The sequence below is a fragment of the Habropoda laboriosa genome, unplaced genomic scaffold (genome assembly GCF_001263275.1).
Source record: "Habropoda laboriosa isolate 0110345459 unplaced genomic scaffold, ASM126327v1 scaffold25, whole genome shotgun sequence".
In the NCBI taxonomy this organism is placed as follows: domain Eukaryota; kingdom Metazoa; phylum Arthropoda; class Insecta; order Hymenoptera; family Apidae; genus Habropoda; species Habropoda laboriosa.
In genome coordinates this window covers 9,351-29,065 of record NW_017100126.1, presented here as the reverse complement: position 1 = coordinate 29,065, position 19,715 = coordinate 9,351, and the positions used below count along the sequence as shown (strand labels likewise).

Sequence of the window (19,715 nt, the reverse complement as noted above, 5' to 3'; positions counted from 1 at the left end):
TCTCGTTGCAAATTTTTTTTACTTCCTCGAGTAAAAGGAGTCACGAAGGGAATACAATTTCAGCCAGTTTCTGAAATGCAAAGTAACGTAACGCGAGTATTGAGGAAGATATCAGAAAATAAGTATAGTCGGTGGAACCGATATAGTCAGGTCGTAAAATCAGACAGGCGTCAAAGTACACCTAATTAGAGCGCCAAAACAGTAATTCGAGGAGGATAACGAGCTCGAGCCTTGCTAAGAGCTGTACAACATCAACTCGGAATTGGTTCTTTCATTGCAGTATATTTAAAAAATGTGCTTGCACCTTAATCGTTGACAGCTGCAAGTTAATTTTACCAATAGGGGAATTACTATTGGACAAGAGGCGACCGGAGGCTTAATACTGTGTAGCTTAAGTGAAAGATTGTAAGCAGAAATTTTAAATATCAATTCGCAAATGACGGATGGCCTTGTGTGCGGCTACCTTAATCGGTGTCGCCGCTTAGTGCTTTAATTTACGACCTTACTATATGCGCAAGGGGACTATTTTGAAGGCGATGGCCTCACATTTGCCTACTTTTTCGAATAAAATTGTTAAATAAATTATTCTCGTAACTTTATTGTCAAACCTCGTACAAGGTGAGTCGTGTAATTGGGATGATTTATATCTCTTGTTTGATCAGGAATAGAGAAAAATTGTAAAGCGCAACAATGTACTTAAAAAATGCAAGTGCACTTTTTTAAAATGAAATTACATTTTTTTCATGCAGTTTTCGATTCTTTGCAATATTCTGCGCATAAAAGCATTAAAAAAATTGATACTTCATGTGATATTTAAAATTTTTGATAACATAAACAAGTTTTATATGAAAAGCTTATTATGTGGCGGTGAAGTATTAATGGTTTTGTAAACTTATAGTTTTATTGCACAAAATGTAACAAAGAATCGATCTGTGTGAAAAAGATATTCAGCTTCGTTTAAAAAAAGAGTGTATTTGTATTGTTTAGATGCATCGTTGCACGTAAGAAACAAATGCAATCGAAGGAAGGTAGAGCTTATTATACCACTTAAGTTTCTCCTTTACAACTTTTCTCTGTCTCTAAACAAAGGAGAGATAAATCGTCTCGATTATTCGACTCACTCAGTAGGACTAATTTTAATCGTTCTTGATACAAATTTTATAAAATTTTCTGTAAACAGAAGATTTTTGTTGATTCATTCCTCTTGAGAAGTAAACGTTTAAAATGGGAACTTAAGTAAAACCAGTGATTGCTGTATTGTATATAAGAATAGAAGCAACTTTCGTCTAAAACATTTTCTTGTTCAAACTATACCTTAAACAGTTACAAGCACCTGAAGCTCAGAGTAAGATAACTTGATAAGGTTGGGGTTCACGCAAGATTAAAATGAAACGAAAATATAATTGTTGACGCTCGTTTTACGACGTCAAGGACAGTTAGGTGATCCTTCACACAAGGCGATAAAGTTTATAATCGACCAAAATTGAACCTTGGCAACGAGCGATCAGCTATTGCCCAGCTTGGAATAGATTAGTTAGAAGTCAGAATTGCCAACACTTATTATCGAAATAACGGACTGGGCTGTCATCAGTATGACCGCTGTTATCACTCTTGACCTTTGTAGATATCCCCTACGCCAGTGCTGTTCAGTCATTACCCGTACGGACAGCATATTAATCTTTTCCGGGCGTAAACAAATCGACGGGCAACAAGCCACGCCTTCTCGGGCAACAAGCCACGCCTCCTTGGGCAACAAACCACGCCTCCTTGGGCAACAAGCCACGCCTTCTCGAGCAACGGCTCGCTAACCTAATCATCGTCCGTCTTGAGAAGGAATTATACCCCTACCGCAGACGTTTTTCCCCATACTCTACTTCAATGTACATGTGACATTACTAGCCCGTGACTTTGCCCTCAGCTTTGCCCGCGGGCATCCTTGCCCGCCTGAAGGCCAGCTGAACAGCACTGACCTACGCTTCATCCGTTCTCACGGACTCCCACTTCACCGAATTTTAGTACGTCCTTCCAGCTAATCCCCGAACACAACACTTTTTCTTACAGATTCCACTAACTTTTTTTTTAATATTATTTTTGCCTTAATAGAAGGTGTGCCTATTTGCTCAGGGCCAATTTACAAACCTATTCGTCTACTACGATGTTTTTGGATTAACATTTGTTAATTGCATGAGTAATTATAGAGAAAAATTTTCAAAAAATCTCTAGTATAGTGTCTTACAAATTCCATTCACCGAAACGTATCAAATAGCAAGGAATTTACACAAAACAAGTCACCTACGTTGATCACAGGTACACATTATGCATCATCATACGCACATAGTGAATATACAAACATATTTCAAAGTGTAACATATTAACAATTATCGTATAATAAACCACTGTATCTAGTCAGCGTGAGTTAATCATATTAAAGTGGCTCCAATTTATTAATTTGCATTGTAAACTACGACACTGAGCGCTCGATCAAGATAGACATTCTTTGTACCACTCCAAAGCTCAACAATATTATTCAATTCAGTTCATTAAATAGTTAAAATGTATATTACTAACACTTAAATTAAATTCTTTTGTATACGAGATAATATGTTAGATAATATTCGTCGTTTCGTGCCATTCTTTTGCAGTTGACTGCTTAAATTTTATTCTTTCTTTTGCACATTCCTACAGAAAGACGTCTAGCGTTTGAAGATCAAGGAACTGAGATGACCACTGAATGGTACTATCAATTGTGTATACAAATAAACCTAGAAGTACATGCAATAAGTAAAGACCTTCAGTTTATTTCCTATTCTCTCGTCGAAGTAAGTTCTCGAGTGATAGTTACTGCTACCAAGCACTTGTAACTTTTCAAAAAATGGTTCACGAAAGAACATGTTTCAGGTGAAAGTCGTTATTGTGTATGTAAATTACAGCAATAATAGGCTTTACATAGGCTTTTATTTAAAAAGATTGAATTCTCTGTGAAGAATAAACAGAGGTGAGATTTCATAATTATTATTTATATTTAAGATCAGAACGATTAAAATTGATCGCTTATTCTTTGGGATATTAAATTATTAAAAGTTATGTGGATCATTCGATAAAAATGTATACATTTAGGGTACTTCATGTAAGGTGTTGGAAGTTAATATGTGTACATTTCATTTAATATCTGCATTTTTCTTCTTTCTCGTAAAAACGCGCCTAAAAAGCTTCGACTTATTCGCCATGCATTTACATTATTGCACAACGAATTAAATTGACTTATTGTATAATGGACAGAGAACATAGTGATACGTAAAGTAGATAGAGTCCGTTTTAAAAAAGGGAGCCGTTTCAATTTTATCAAACGGAAGAACGTACACGTACAACTCTCATTTGATTTAAAGACATTTACTTTGAATACGTTATTGTATTTTCCATAATTGAAAAGTTATTGTGAAACATTGTTTTCCATTATTTAGTGCAATAGATTCGAAACTATGGAAACACGAATAACTCTACAAACATTCAATTAGTACAAATTTAAGAGTTATGTGACATATGTCTTATTAGCAGAAAAGGTACATACGATGATAGTAGTCACAATTTAGAAGACGATGTTCACATGAGTTCGTACTCTTGTTACTGTAACAATGTCAATTAATATTCAAGATCATATAGAAGTAAGAATTAACGGATTATTATGAAAAACTATGCTTTATAAATTTTCTCAATGAGAATAATTTTCGTTGTAACTCCGTTAAGAAAATGTGTTCTCCTTTTTTGTATGCGACTCATTTAACGTCTACAGTGATAACGTCTTATGACAGTTAACGTCATAATAAACTTAAGCGACTCTTCACGTATCGGTTTAGGTAAAAAATTTATACTATCTCATTTACCCAATGGTTACCTTACAAGTAAATAATATACACGTGACTAATACTTCTCGGCATAAATATTTGTGTAGTTGGAGAGAATATGTGTTAAAACTAGAGTTAAAAATTTGTTAACGTCGATCAATGATATGTCCTTAACTGTAAAGTTACGAACCTATCGTCACAGAATTTTTCGAGTTGAAAATTTTCAAACTCTACCAATGAACGTTACAAACATACAGAAAACACGTGAGAACAAATATGAACACTTATTTGTGTATTTTACATTTGTTTGTTATTACGCATTCCAGTGGAAGTTTAACGTATTTTTATGCTTTTTTCTTTGCCTCAAAAAATTATTTAAATAGTGAAAATGTATATTATATTTACCTTTTCATCTTCAATCATCACAAAATTTTCACTAGAAACCTTTTACAATATTTGAAATCAACTTGAAATAGTCGAAGTATGGTTCAAAAGGTTTTTATATTAGCTCTAAAGTAACAGTAACAATTATTTTTAACACTTCATTGAGGTTTTAGTCATTCCATTCTACAATGAACTGAATTCTCGGACATTTTACTGGAGACGTTGCATTCAATGGTGTATTATTAATTTGCAACGTAAGAGGTATGGAAAGTGAACATTGGTAGCGAAATGCACAGAAGAAGGATAAACAATACGAGAGAAAATATTTCAATCGTCTCAATTTAAAACTCACGATATCACAATTTGTAACTGATACATCATTAAGAGCTGCAGATAGAGTATCTCAACTCTGGTTCTTTTATTAATCACGCATACTTTCATTATTTCTGCTATTCTAAACGTAAAGAAAGACACTGAAAGTAGAGAGTCTATTTCTATAGATAAAGTCGCGATTGTATCTTTTTATAAGAATTCATAATTTGATCAAAAATTGCCATAAAAGGGCACTGTTTTCACAAATTTTTTAATAAAGAAAAAAATGGAAAATACCTTTACGAAATTATTGCCACTACTGTACATTGGTACGCGCATTTGCACGCTAGTATTTGAAATGTTTAATAAATGAAATATGTAAGTTAAACTGAATCTATAGTATGGAGTAAACACCTCATGATTATATACTACGCTTTATAATTGTAAAACCACCTAAAAGTTTCGTACTCTTATATGTTGTGAGTGAATTGGAATAACATGTGTCGATAAAAACAAACTAAGTAAGAAAAATAAATAAGACAGATATTTGGATACAAAGGTAGATGATAAAATTAACGTTCGAATGACGGACGCCGGGTCACCGCTGACCCGGCTTTAGATGTTTTCTGCTTCAACTGATATTCGAAACAGAGTCACGACTCTCCTTATAGTATAAATATGTTTGTTATTTTAATCACAATATATTTGTATAATTTTAAACAATATAATGCCTAGTAAAGTAAAAAAATGTAATTTCGTTTGCGTACGAAAAAGATTTTAATGTTGGGTCATATGTGACCCGGCCTCCGGAGTGCCTGCAACTGTCGCATCGTTCGCTGTTCGAGGTTTAATAAACATGTAGGGCCTGATCTATGCTTAAACATTCGATTTTACACACCTTTCATTACATATTGTATCTTGCATCTTATATAAATGAAGAAAGAAGGGTCGAAGTCACTTTGCCCATTTTGAATTCCAAATTTTTTATCACATCGATCATTTTCGTAGGAGTCTCAATAAGTTCAAGATATAAGCTTCCACTACATAAATACTTGTTCGATAATACACCGAGTCACCATATGTGCGTAGTTCGTATATTAAAATGAAAAAATCTGAGAAAAGCTCAGCGACTTTTGTTCCGTTATACATATACAGGGTGTCCCGGTTTTTTCCGATCAAACTTTGTTAAACTTTGTCAGTGTGTTCTACGGGTAAGAGTAAGGAAAAAATGCTATACAAACATATGTCGTTTGAAGTTTTGTTAAAAAGTTATAACAAAAATACGAAGGGAATGGTAACGAACTTGCGGTTACTAGGGTTACGTAATGTAATCTGAGGCAAGAATGGCACTGGTGAAAGTTACATTCAACACCTTCAACGACGAGTAAACGTGGATTACCATTTCTTTCGTATTTCGTACTATTGTTACAACTGTTGAATAAAGCTTTAAACGACCTATCTTCACATAACATTTCTTTCTCTTCCTTGTGCCCACAGAACATACTGAGAAAGTTTGATCGGAAAAAACTGGGACACTCTGTGGAAGTTTGAATGTATCAACTATAGCATAGTTTCGTAATCCTGAAATTCATATTACAGTGTAGCTAGTATATTTTTTTCATCCAAAATCCAATGGAAAACATATTTAACACTAGCATTTGAAATGTTTCTATTGAAAATAAACAAACAGTGAGACGTGTAAGAATTAAAAGCTACAATTATAACAGCATGAAACGAGGTACAGGCAATAACAGGATAAAATCAAATTGAAAGGATGCAAAATCGAATCGAGGCTCTACATGTTATTAACTTATTGTAATAGTTTCATTTTTTTTATGTTTTGACGTTAACTCTTCTTTGATAAAATGAATTTCGATGGTTTTACAGTTTTTGCTTGAGAAACAAAGTTTTTATATTATAACCTTTCCTCGTTCAAATTCAATCGTAACGTATATGAGTTAAACATTTTCAGATGATTTTAATAGCGTAGGTAAAATGAAAAAATAATCAGATAACATATACACATTTCGCATGCACTATCTACAGGCTACGAAATTATTCAAACAAGTTTAACAAGTTTTGACAACGTGAACGTATTGTTTAAGTAATATTAATTCAAAATTGTGTGTTATATAGAAATTACACTTAAATTATACGAGAGTACAACAAAACTAGAAACTTCTGGATAGAAATAAATCGACGGTACGTTGTATTATTTAAAAAATCAGAATCTAAAGAAACTTCGTTTAGATCGTTCGAAAGGGAAAGCTGACGAAGGAAGAAAAAGATCGTTATCTAATGTACATACGATAAAATATCTTTCATGGAAAAAAAAAAGTTCTCGTTGTGACACTTTTATTAAACCTAACATGAATGTAATACTATTTCAGAGATTTCAGTTTAACACAAATATTTTATTTATTAAGAGTTTCAAATGTAAGTATCTGTATACTTTCGTAAGTCACCGCGTGTCACCTGGAGGTATAAAATTCTGACTTCAAGTTCTGCAAGTCAAGTGTAGAATAGCAAACATATTTCAAGTCTGCAATCTCAATAATCTGCGGTACATTTCTTTTTTAATCCGAAAACAAGATACTGTATATCTGCCTCAACAGGTGTCGATATTTCACTAGTTGAATTACTAATTTCAGTTAGCTCTTATCCATCAACAATCGATATAACTGATTAAGATGTTGAAATAACACATGTTGCAATCTGACTTCTCAACTTCTAATTACCTCTGTTTTAAAAGTAAAGCTTTAAACTATGAACCACTAAAGGCTTTTAAATTCTTCTTATCGTAAAAAATTTGCACAGCAGGACTTAACCCATAACCTTTGAATGCTTGGTGCATGTGTGCGTGCAAACACACGCGTGTACACATATCCATGGCCACATTATTGTCATTATTATTATTGTTATTATTTACGTTGAAAATAAATAGTGGATTAATAAACTCATGTATATTACTTAAATAATATTATTATAAACAGAATATACGATACAGTTTGAATGTTTTTTTTTTTTTTTTTTTTTTTTTTTAACAACTTTAGGTATGTTACATGAATAATGTCAAACTGTATCAACTGTTATATAGTGTAACTTTTAACTTAAATGTTCTACTAACGATTTAACACACATTTTGGTAAGATTTGGGGACCTTAGAAAACAATTAATAAGTGATCAATAAGTGAATGTTATTTAATTAAGCACACAGTCGCATTTGTTTTTGAAGAGCATCTGAAGTTATTAAAGCAATAATTTTTGTGGTTGCTGCTTTTACAGATATTGTATGTCAATCAAATATTATATAATTTCTATGTTTTCTATCAGTTTTATATGTCTTCTATTTCAGTTCTTTGTATTCAATTTGTAAAGAGCAAATTAAGAGATACATAAACAAATTAAAAAATTGAAAGAATTTAGAAATTGTCATACTTAAATAATAAAATATGAAAACAAGTTGAAGTGAGCGTTTAAAAATAATTAATTAGAAGGACCACGAAAACAATGAACAGTCGGTCAGAAAAGCCTCCGTACATCTCCTTAGAAATTACTTAACCTTGCATAAATTTCAACAGAGAAGGTAGAAAATTTACGTTGTTTAATTTAGAAACGTAACATTTACTACTACTCGTTAACATTTAAAGTAAGGAAAAAGGATAATGTAACCGAAAGTTTCCCTGCAGTACCTAATTATAAGAATTCAGAAGAATGTTTACAAACAAAGATGAAAGATATTTATATTTATTACTTTAATTGTTAACAAATGGAAGTAAATTATTTTTCGGTTGGAAACGTTGTTCAAAGTGAATTATTTTTCTTCTGGAGACTGCTTCTTTCTGACTGTACATAAAACATGTATTATAGATGATCTATACAAAATTATATAATATAGTATACAAAACTTTGATAGCCTTTGTCACGTGCATATTACTTAATTCAATCAACAGTATTTCACCATGGTCATATGTTAGCGGTGCTGTTATTTTAAACACTTACGTTATGTAAGATACTCTAAAATTATGAAAGAAATCAAAATACAGTAGTGTCTTGTTAGCTGACCGGGCATTTGCCTTCTTAGCTGACCATCGTTATCTCCGCCAATTTTTAGAACTAACTTCGTGGAGTGAGCCTCAGGCGTTACATATCTAAAATAAACAAGGACTTTTATTTCTTATCGGGTATCTGTATCTCACTCGCACTCAATGGAGAAAAAACGTCCTAGATCTCAATCTCCCTCGATAGCTCAACAGATACGGTCCCAGCCGCGGTCAGCTAAAGCAACACTATTGTGTATCCATTCTCTTTAATAAAAGAAATTGGAAAATTTTGTACCACTTTGAAATTTGAAGCTTTATTTTCAATGTATAAACATTAAATTTTTCAGGGTCTAACATCTGAAGTACACTGTTTCAAAATCAGAAAATTATTTACTGGTATATAATATCTTTTATATGCTAAAATTCAAACGATGCGTACCTGTAGCATCAGCAAAACCCTTTCAACGATTATATTAGAAATGAAGCTCCCAACTGCAATATGGTATAGAAATTTTCAAATTCTTTTGTTATAAAGAATTCACATATATCGACTTCTACCATAATTTTGGGGCACCGTGTATGTACGTCATTACAGTGTACTTTATGTATATTTAATTTAATCGGTATTTCATACACCTACCGTTACATACAAGTAAACACGATATTTTGTTACAGGAAATGTTACAACATAGATGAATATTGTTTGTACGAAATCGGGCTTAAAATGAAGGAGGCCAATAAGTATTTTATGTTAAATGTATGAAAATGATGATAATTGAAAAGAGCCACGATGGCAAAGTTAATAAAGACCGTCTGAACACTTTCCCCCCCTAATTCCTCCAACAGCATGTTCCTTTGTCCAGTTTTCTATAAGTTTTATTACATATTATTCAACAATAATAAGTAGAATTTAACCTTCGTGCACTGTTGAAATAATTGCTACACTGAAGATGCTCAAAAAAATATTCTATTTAAATAAACTTGATCTCCATTCGTAACAAGTGATTTACTATAACAAAAGAATTTACGTAAGATTTACATACTTATACAAAGGGCAAATAATTCTTTTATATTATAGTTTTGCTTGCTTCGCTTTTACGATGGAACCATTAGATCACAACTAACTTAAACTAAATCAAGATACATTAATCTAAAACTAATTTGCAATAAATATAAACGAATATTTATTTACATATGTATCTTCAATGTTTTTTGCATATATGATTTTTAGATACAGAGAAAACTGCTTTAGCCTTCTTTTGTATTTTTTTTGGAAGGGCATATACAACAGCGGTGTCGTTTCCAACTTACTTTTGGTTTTTATGTAACGATTACGTTTGTGATATTGTCAATGAATGAGTCAAACGCAGATTTAATTGAATCACATCTGGATATGGCATATGTAATTATTATTGAAGCTTCCGGGTGTTAGCCGTGTCTTTATGGGAAGTGTATTCCGACGTTTCGTAAGCATTGTATAATAGCTCACTTCATCAGGGTTCGTGAAACACACTATTTAGTGGCATTTAAGGGAAGTCGTAAAATCGTAAGAATTTGTACTAATAGCACAGTCAAGTAGAGTTTAGGTGACTGAAATTACTTTTCGATTTTTCATAAAACAAAATGACTTTGTGTGGCACATCGTTGAACTCCTCTCAACAAACGCTACCATATTATGAATAAAAAAATACAGGGTTCCATTAAAACCGAATTAACTTGACTTTGATATCTCTTCCACTACTACACCTGCAGAAAAATTATTTATACCACATAATGTGCCCCTTTTATATCAAACAACTTTTGTAGGAACGTTATTTTCATAGCTTCAATTTCTCGTTTAAATGTAACACCCTGTATGCACATAAGAGAAGATCGAAATGTCGAGAATTTGGTACTGTTGTACTTCTGTTATATTACCGTTTTAAACAATAATCCTTTTTATACAAATTGGTGTAGCTAACATTCGAAAATTTGTATTTAGTTACTTATCCTTATACTTTATAAGCCCGGTTTCGAACAAACGTGTTCAGATTGTCCTTTTTTTGTTATTATTGTAGTACACATTGGAACGACAAATTTACCTGTAAAACTGAAATATTTCATCTGATCTGTTTCAAGTTGCTTTATACCGTGTTAAAAACAGAATTTTTGTTTAGGTGACAGTAAGACTCGAATCCATACACGAATACAGTTTTCCCCGATTTATTATAACAACCTTGGGGATCGTTAAGGTATACCAGGCAAGAAAACTACCCAAATTGAAAATTCCGATTTCAGGGAAATTCTATTTCGTTTCATATATTGATAATTTAATTTAATTATATAATACTTAATTCAAGGTCACCTCAAGGTCATAAGTTAGAGACATTTGAATCCATCTTAACACGTGCTACAAGATGCAATACAAAAAGGAACCTTACAAAACTTCGAAAAAAAGATGATTAAAAAAATGTTCTATTTACAATACTCTTTCAAGACCATTCAAACTCTTGTTACGTACGCATCCTAGCCGACACGGTGGTGCCGAGTCTCTAGTCTCTCGCGCACCCTCTGAAAAGCACTTGAGATAGGGCAAACGAGCGCACCTCGGTCCCAGAAAAATCTAGTGCCCTCACCACCGAAAACCACGACTTTCCGAATGTAAAAGGGCATCATTTTAGATGCTCTGGGGCAGAAACGCTATGAGCCTTTACCAGAACGTTACTCTACTAGTCGCCGTTTTGACACGAACAAGATCGGGCTACATTCCCTTTCGAGCGACCAAGTTCTTAATACTTATTCCGTAAGTGTCAACTAGACATTACTGTCTACGACTCCCCCGCGCACTCGCCGTGTAAAGTCGAGAAGGAAGATTCTTGCCAAGTCAAGAATCAACCAGAATTACGTACTAACTTTAAACTATTTGTAAACCATTGTTAAATATTATTATCGATGGAATATAGTTTTGTATAAGTACATCTGCTCATATTCAATAACCATCTCCTAGCAGCATTAGTAACGGAACAGCTAAACTCACGAAAATATACTTTTACCGCTCAAGATGTATCAAACATTACGACACGCTAAATCCTCAAATCTATCCTTTGGAGAACGACGTATTAACATATGTCGAACGTTCCAAACTTTCCTATCAAACAAATAAACCGACATTCCGCTTCGTGTGAGGACACCAAGCGTAAGCTCGTAACACTGTTTCAAACATTTCTGGTACCGCTAAAAATAAGGAAGATACTTAGGTGTTCCGTCTTAGCAGAGACACCATTGTAAGAAATGCGAGATTCCGGCGGCGAAGTGGTGGCCTGGAATTTGTCACCCAGGAAGAGAAAGCGCGCGGGTACCTGAGGGTGCCATAAACTAGGCCCTTTCCCCGGAAAGTCGAACGAGGGGGCTCCAACGGTTTTTCGGAGCAACGTGGGATACGACGCGGAAAGGACATTCTGGAAATAGCCGTCGAGCGAGACGGACGCCGGAAACCTTAAGAATCGCTTAGGAATACAGAATAGATTATTTTTGGGATACCACACTATCCTGACTTTAATTCTTTGTTTTCAAGTGGTGCTTACACCATCTATAATTGCGAAAGCGAAAACTTTGAAGGTTGACGTACCCTCTCCAAGTGAATTTTCACGAAAAAATTGTGTTTCTTGTATACTTCTTACACTTTAGATCAGGTCATCCCATAAGTCGTGTCGCCTCTAGTTTATATAAACATCCGTATCTTGTTTCGGCGAACTGTTTATGAAAACTTCTCCCTATGCTTTTCAAGAGGTATCCTCTCGTCAGTTTAAAACGTGCATTCGAAGCATTCAGAACGATATCTTCCATTTAAGAAAAATCAAAAAGGCAGTACAGTGAACAACGCCGTTAAAAATATTTGTGACGTGTACGGTAAAGATGTTTCAAGTGTAAGAAAATGTCAAAGGTGGTTTTCCAAATTTCGAAATGGAGTTTTGGATCTTTCCGATAAATCGGTTCTTTAATTCAAAACCTCAGGAATTTTTTGAAAATGGAATTAAGCGGTTGATTGAGAGATGGGAGAACGTCATTGAAAACGATGGACAATACGTCGATGATTAAGAGTAAATGTAATATTATTTTATACTTAAACTCACCGCCAAAAAACGACACGACTTATTGGATGACCTAATAAAAGGTTTCATTGAAATCAGAATTATCACCTTCAAAAATTTATTTCCTCTTGATACGGTTCGACAAGAGATAGTTTGAGAAGAAACAAGGTATAGCAACAGTGGGTCTCCCTACAGTCTGCGATCAACAATTCACTATAAAAAAAAAAAGTGAATAATTTCGTGATGAAATTTTTATGTTTTATTATCTGAAAATAGCTTATAGTCTCATTATCATCTTATTAACGGAGACTATTACCAATGAACAATTAAGTTTTCCTTAGGAAAAGGGATCCAAATATGATCTCATTCGGCCTACTCTTTTAAGGTTATTGAGTTTAAGGCGTGGATACTGAACTCGTCTCAACAAATGATATTATATTATCGATAAACAGCTATACCATTGCATTAAGAAAAAGTTAAGTTGATATTGAAATCTCTTCGACAATTCCGCCTGCAGTGAATCTATTCACACTACCTAATATCCTCTTTCGTATTAAACAAGTTTTGTAAGAACAATTTTTTCATATTTTCAATTTCTTACGAGATATTCTAGCGTATCCAATTAAAACAAACACCATATATTAAAATAGATACAGCGTAAGCAATAATGAGTTATTGTATTGAGTTGTGTTCTGTGAAAACATACATTTTAAGACGTTGATCAAGCATAAGAAGAGAAACTATACTTTGAAGTTGTTACAGTAACTCGATATTTTACAAGAATTGACGAATGGCGTTTATGATTAAAACACCATCATTTCGATGGAAAATACGTTACCGTACCAAAAACGCTTGTTGTAAAAATGACGAATGAGAGTTATTCGACCTAAGGGAAGACTGTAATTCGTGTAACAGTGTAAAGCTTAAAAGTAAGTTTTCGTAGCAGTTCGGTATAAAGCAACAATTTTGAATGTTTTCAAATAACAAGTAAATTAAGTTTTTGCCGCGTTAAGCAGCTTTGCGTATATTGACGGCGATAAAGTTTTAGATGCTATCAAAGTTTTGAAACTGGATGCAACAATGAACGTAACTTTTGAAATTAGTGCTGTTAATAGCAATTACCTTAGAACTTGATAAATGACATGATATTAAAACTGTTTTAGCGACTGTAATATTAGTGCTTTTTTCTGGGCAAAAGGATTTTAGGTAGCTACAGACAAAAAAACACTGAGCAAAACAGATTTGCAAATACAAATAACGGTTGATAACAGCTTGCCTGAGGGTATTCCTATATTGTGATCCTATGGTGTCTGCCGTAGTGCACGGGTGCTGCAACCACAGAACACACTGACGCATCATGCCTTCTATTTAAATTTATACTTATACATAGCTTAATAGCACAGGAAACATTTACCAGAAGCACTGCAATGTATCCATAGATTTAACGCTTCTTTCTAAATGTCCGTTATTATAAACGTAATCTTTGTTTGACATTGCAAAAGCTAAGGAACGCTTAAAGAATTCTTCAGAAATCTTAAAACTAAATCTACAGAACATTTACATTGTACAAATATGATTTTTAGTCAATGGTGTTTGAAATGTAGAACGTAAGGATTTCCCAACACATTTAAAATGAAAAATTACTCTTAGAATGGTCATAAATAAAATACAGTATACATAGTGTCGAATTTTAGTCTATAAGTGTAAACTATCTGCTGTATGAAAAATGGTTCAGAGAGGAATTGGGTGGTTTCGAGGGAGACATAATTTGGTGTAATTAGTTTTTTTGTAGACGAACGAGTAGATGTATGAAGATGACAATACGTTTTTTTAAATGGAGTCGTATAATTTCTCATGCGTTAGTCGATTCAGCTCTTTATTTTCTATAAAAAAGTATTGACGTATTTATGTCAAAAACCATTAGTTTAGGAGATGTTTTAGTCTCAATATTGCAAAGTGGTACTAGTACACTTAACTGTATCTACATTTTCTGAATTGACAGTGAGCATTGTGTTTTTTACAAAATGATAGGAGGGCAATGAGAAAAAGTCAACTGTATCGTTCCATGCAAGCATAAAAGCGTGCACTGACAATCAAAGACAAATTTATTACTTTCGATGTTCACAAATTCTGTAATAAAATAATACATGAAATGATATGATTGCCTTCGTCTCGTTACCCTCCTACCATTTTGTAAAAAGACAATGCCCACTGTCAATTCAGAAAATGTAATTTGTAATATTGAGACTGAAACATTTGCTAAACTAAAAAGATTTCAAAATAAATACCTTAATATATAGGAAATACAGAGCTGCATCGACTAATGCATTAAAAATTATATGATTCCATTTAAGAAAACGTGTCACCTTCATATGACCTCTATGTATCTATTTACAGAAAAACTAATTACACCAGATTATGCCCCCCTCGAAATCATTCAATTCCTCTCTGAACCATTTTACATACAGCGGATAGTTTAGGAGTAATTCGTATTTATAAATTAAAATTGCACACCCTGTATACGGGGTAACTCAAAATGAATATAAAAAATGTGGACAGGTTGTTTAAGAGGTTATTCGAAGTGAAAAGTATTATACAATCATTCCCAATATTTATACAGGGTGTAATACAGGGTGCTGTTTGAGAATCACTGGTGTCAGGAGGTTTGCTCGACCGCAGGGATATCTTTAATTGTTAATAACTAAAAAACGAAGCTTCAAACGTAACTTTTTTATTCTTGATTTTCGTCTTATTTTAACTTGTAGAATCACCCTTTAAATTTTTTTACCAACTGTTGCCGAACACCCTGTATACATAGTTAGTAACTATTAATTGTAATACTTGAAAATTGTACTATTATCACAGTGAAGTTACAAATTTGAAACCCAAGGAATACACTTTGAACTGTATTAATAAACTGTAAATAAATCATATTTATCATTTCATAAGAAGATCAATTCGTGTTAAGCATGGGATTTACAAAATCGTTACACAGAATGACCTTCCAAACAGTCAGTCCTTTTTACACTCGTTTTGAATTACATTTGAAATGCTAATTAATTGGAACATAAAATATCGTAATATTAGTATTATCACGAGAAAAAAATATTATAATTATACGCAATGTTTAATTTACCACGACTACTTCAATATTTTCATCCTTTTCATTAACACCAAATGATGTTTCAAGAAAATGTAATTTTTTAAATTATTTTTTACCTAAAGTTATTTAGATTCGAGTTTGTAAAGTTATTTATCTTTTCTTCAAGTACTCTGGAGCTATAATTATTGTATAAGTTAGTTATACGAAGGTCAACATAGTAAACCTAACTTAATCTATTCTATTAGGTTATAACATATGAAATGTCCAACTTTGAACCGCGGATTCAAATCAGCACATTTTTTATATTAAATTTTATTAATCAAAATAGGAACCATTGCAAACTACACATTTTTGGCAACAAGTGACAAGTTTTTAAATTCTATTTTCATAAAATGTTGGCATTCGGGGTGTCGATAAATTCTTTGAAAGTATTTCCTATATTTGCTTGATGCGTAAAGAGTTTTTCGCTGAGAAAGTGATCTAGATGTTTGAAAAAATGATAATCCGTGGGCGACAAATCCGACGAGTTTGGCCGATATAGTAATGTTTCGTATTTTAAGTCATTTGCGAAAAACATGTGGCCGAGCATTGTCGTGCTGCAGGATGGGCCCTCTTCAATTGACTAATACCGGTTATTTAATTCGTAATTCCTGGTGCATTACTTAAAGTTTGGCGCGATACTTCGCCGTGATAGTTTCACCTAATTTTAGTGAGTTAAATCAGGAAGTTTAAACCACTTTCCCACTCGTACAGAAAAAGGATGTGAAAATCATGCTAATTCATGATTCACAGAAACCTAAAAACCATGCATTCAAATACAGAAATGTTGAAAAATTAAAATGAAAAAAGAAAGAAGAGATTCTAAGCTTTAAAATAATGTATAATACATCTACAAAGATAAAAATATTTATTGAAACAAAAGGTTTAAAAAATTGGAATAACAAAATCGGACATTTCATATGTTACAACCTAATACTTCACAGTTACAACTTTCAGTTGCAACTAATAAAAGAAAAACGCGTTCATAATTTTGAAAACTTGAAAAAATATTATTTAAAAAAAAAGAAAATTGTACAAGGTGTTTCCTTTAACTGGAGAACCCAAAATATCTCAATTCCTTTGATGACACGAACAAATATTGGAGGAAGAAAGTATTCTGTCCAAAGAGGTAAATATTGCTATGAAATAGTAACATTTTTTAAGGTCACATTTTTCGAGATTTCAAGGTCTGCCATTTCTTTAAATGAGATAATATATTTCCGTTGACATATTGTTAAAGCTGATAAAAAACAAGTTTTAAAGTGCAGAACAGTCCAATTAGAAAGTGTACGAAGATTAACGGTGATCATTCTGAACATCTTCTGAAGTCAATAACTAAAAATTTACACTGACATACATAAATTCTGTACAGTTCCCCTCTTCCATAATAACATGTTTTTTGTCCTTTGAAGGTTAATACGGCAACGAGAATATATCATCCCATTTAAAAAAATGACAATGACCTTGAAATCTCAAGGCTTTCAAAATAATTATTACTTCTTAACATTTGCTCCTCCGAGCATAATAATTTCTTCTTCCAACATTTTTTTCTTACCCTCAAATAACAAAGATATTTTAGATTTCCAAGTTAACGCGAACACCCTATATGTAGATGCTTTTAACACAAACAAACAAAAAGTAAATGGATATATTGACGAAGATATTAAAATATAATTGAAACATCTAATATGAAATTTGATTTATTTATTGTATACCAAATCATAAGATATCTCTCGTTTACATTTACTGATTGCTGCAAAAAAAAAGAAGAAAAAAAAATGATAAATCATTACGTTCTACATTGCTTGAATTTGCACCACTTTTAATTACCCGAGCTTGAGAGCCTGGCCGCCAGCGCGGAGGCCCTCTTCACCCAAGAGACTGACTTGTTCTTCCTCGCGGCTAGAGTCTGCCATCTGCGACACGACACCTCCATGCTCAGCCTGGCAACAGACACATGTCACCTCCCTTTTGCCCTATCTCCCGCTTTTTCTAATGCTTTCTTATGTAATATTTATTAAACGCATTCAAATTTTTTTTAAGAGGCTAAAAAGCGGATATGTACAATTTTATAGGATTTTCTAATACAATTTGGTGATCAAAAACTTAAAAGCCATAATAAAAATTAAATGTGAATTTCAAACTTGCATATAATGCTTCACATTTTTTTATATTTTTCTATATACATTGTATACTAAACATGGACTGTCAAAAAGAAGATTACACAATTCCAAGGATATATAACACACTTCTTTCAGCCTTCTATGCTAAAATTAATACTTTCAGAATTATAGAATACAACATAACAGTATTCTTCTTTATATAAAAATTATGTGAAAAATTTCATTATAAACAAATATGGGAAATACTTGTACATATACTCGATCAATGGTTGTAGCTAGATGGTAAAAATTAGATATTATTTCCTTATTTTGGTTTAATCAAATATAATCAGTAGAAAGTTTGTACTAGCATTGTTGAAATCAGCCGGAAGAATTTGAAAAGTACGTATTCCTGCACGTTGAAGAATTAGTACTTATTTTAATTATATTAACAGAATAATTAATAGCATGATAACGTACGCCATGGTTATACCTTACCATGTTTTCTAATAAGACCGTTCGTAACATATAACTCTGAAAGACTTAATTTCTTGATACGGGGTGACTAATAATCTTAGACTTTATTTAGTAGTATTATGCATGCTCAATCTTTATATTTCTTTTCTATGACATATGCATTTCTGATACTTCTTATTAATACTCTAACTTGCAATCTTGCAATGTATGTACAGGGTCTTCCATGAAAAATATTTTACCAAAATAACTTATTTCTACTCGCTGGAAAGTATATAAAAAAAAAAATTCAGGTAAACCGTATTCAGGTAAAACAAATACTTGCTGTATGATGAATTTCTATTGTCCTAAACAGAGTACATGAAATTAGTGTAAATTTTGGAAATCGATGGAAAACAATGATTTATAACAGTTATTTAGTTTAGAGTGGACTTGACAAAGTGTTACAACTGAAAATTTCAATCATGACGAACGCTTTTTGAACTTACAGGATCCCATAGCTGCTCCCCCGGGGATTTAGACGTAATTTCGAGAGATGAATCTAGAGGTCGAAAAATGACATTCTGTAGAATATTTCATTCCAGCGTGTATCTTTTATAAACAATTAAAAGCTTGGTACTTTAAGTGACATTCGAAAACCCGCAGTGGGTTAGCGCATAGAGCGATCGTTTCGTAAGCGGAAGGCTTTGGGTTCTCGAGTTTTCTAAGTGGTAGAATTTTTTCTTCACTCTTATTTTAAATAAGAAAATTAAACAGTATTTTATTTGATAGAATAATGTAATAGTTTGCGACATATGTAACGTTAAGGTTTTGAGATATCTTTACATGTCGTCAACTTTTAATTGTCCGTGTGAGAAGAACTGTACCTAGCGTAGTGGAGAAATCAATTTAAACGAGTTCTGTTTATAACGCCATTACTATTTGTGGATACTGTTGTGATAAATAGGACGTACCTCTCAAGTATTTTTTAACACTATAGAGTCAAAGTTGAAAGATCCTAGACTTTTTAATTTAATTAATATTTCAACGAAGACACTGACGATAATTAGTAATTAAGTACCTAATAGGTAATGTTCGATTCTTGATGGTGAAGTTTCATTACCTTTTATTTCTCCTCTGTTTTCATTTTTATCTTATTATATTTCTATGTGCAGTAGTAATCTACAGGATGGAGTAGAAACTTTGCCCACCTGGAATACTTCCGTTATTTGCAATAATATGGAAAAATGTTATATACAAAACTTTCGTGATATGGAAAGGGGCATAATGTGAAGTATATACCTTTACATGGTTGGAGGCGTAGAGATTTCATGGTCATCTCTCTTTATTTAAATAGGTGCCATATT

The 19,715-nt window shown here is 32.7% G+C and overlaps 1 protein-coding gene across 1 annotated transcript in view; it reads right to left on the bottom strand.

Annotated features, from left to right (window-relative positions):
• The window catches only part of LOC108572992 (V-type proton ATPase 116 kDa subunit a), a gene marked incomplete at its 5' end in the record, with an annotated part of 39,239 nt that extends 21,503 nt beyond the window's left edge, over positions 1-17,736 (bottom strand). Inside the window, one exon of the mRNA XM_017935726.1 lies at positions 17,624-17,736. Within this exon, the coding sequence (XP_017791215.1) occupies positions 17,624-17,736 (113 nt within the window). The remainder of the gene's footprint in view (positions 1-17,623) is intronic.
• Positions 17,737-19,715: the final 1,979 nt, after the last annotated feature.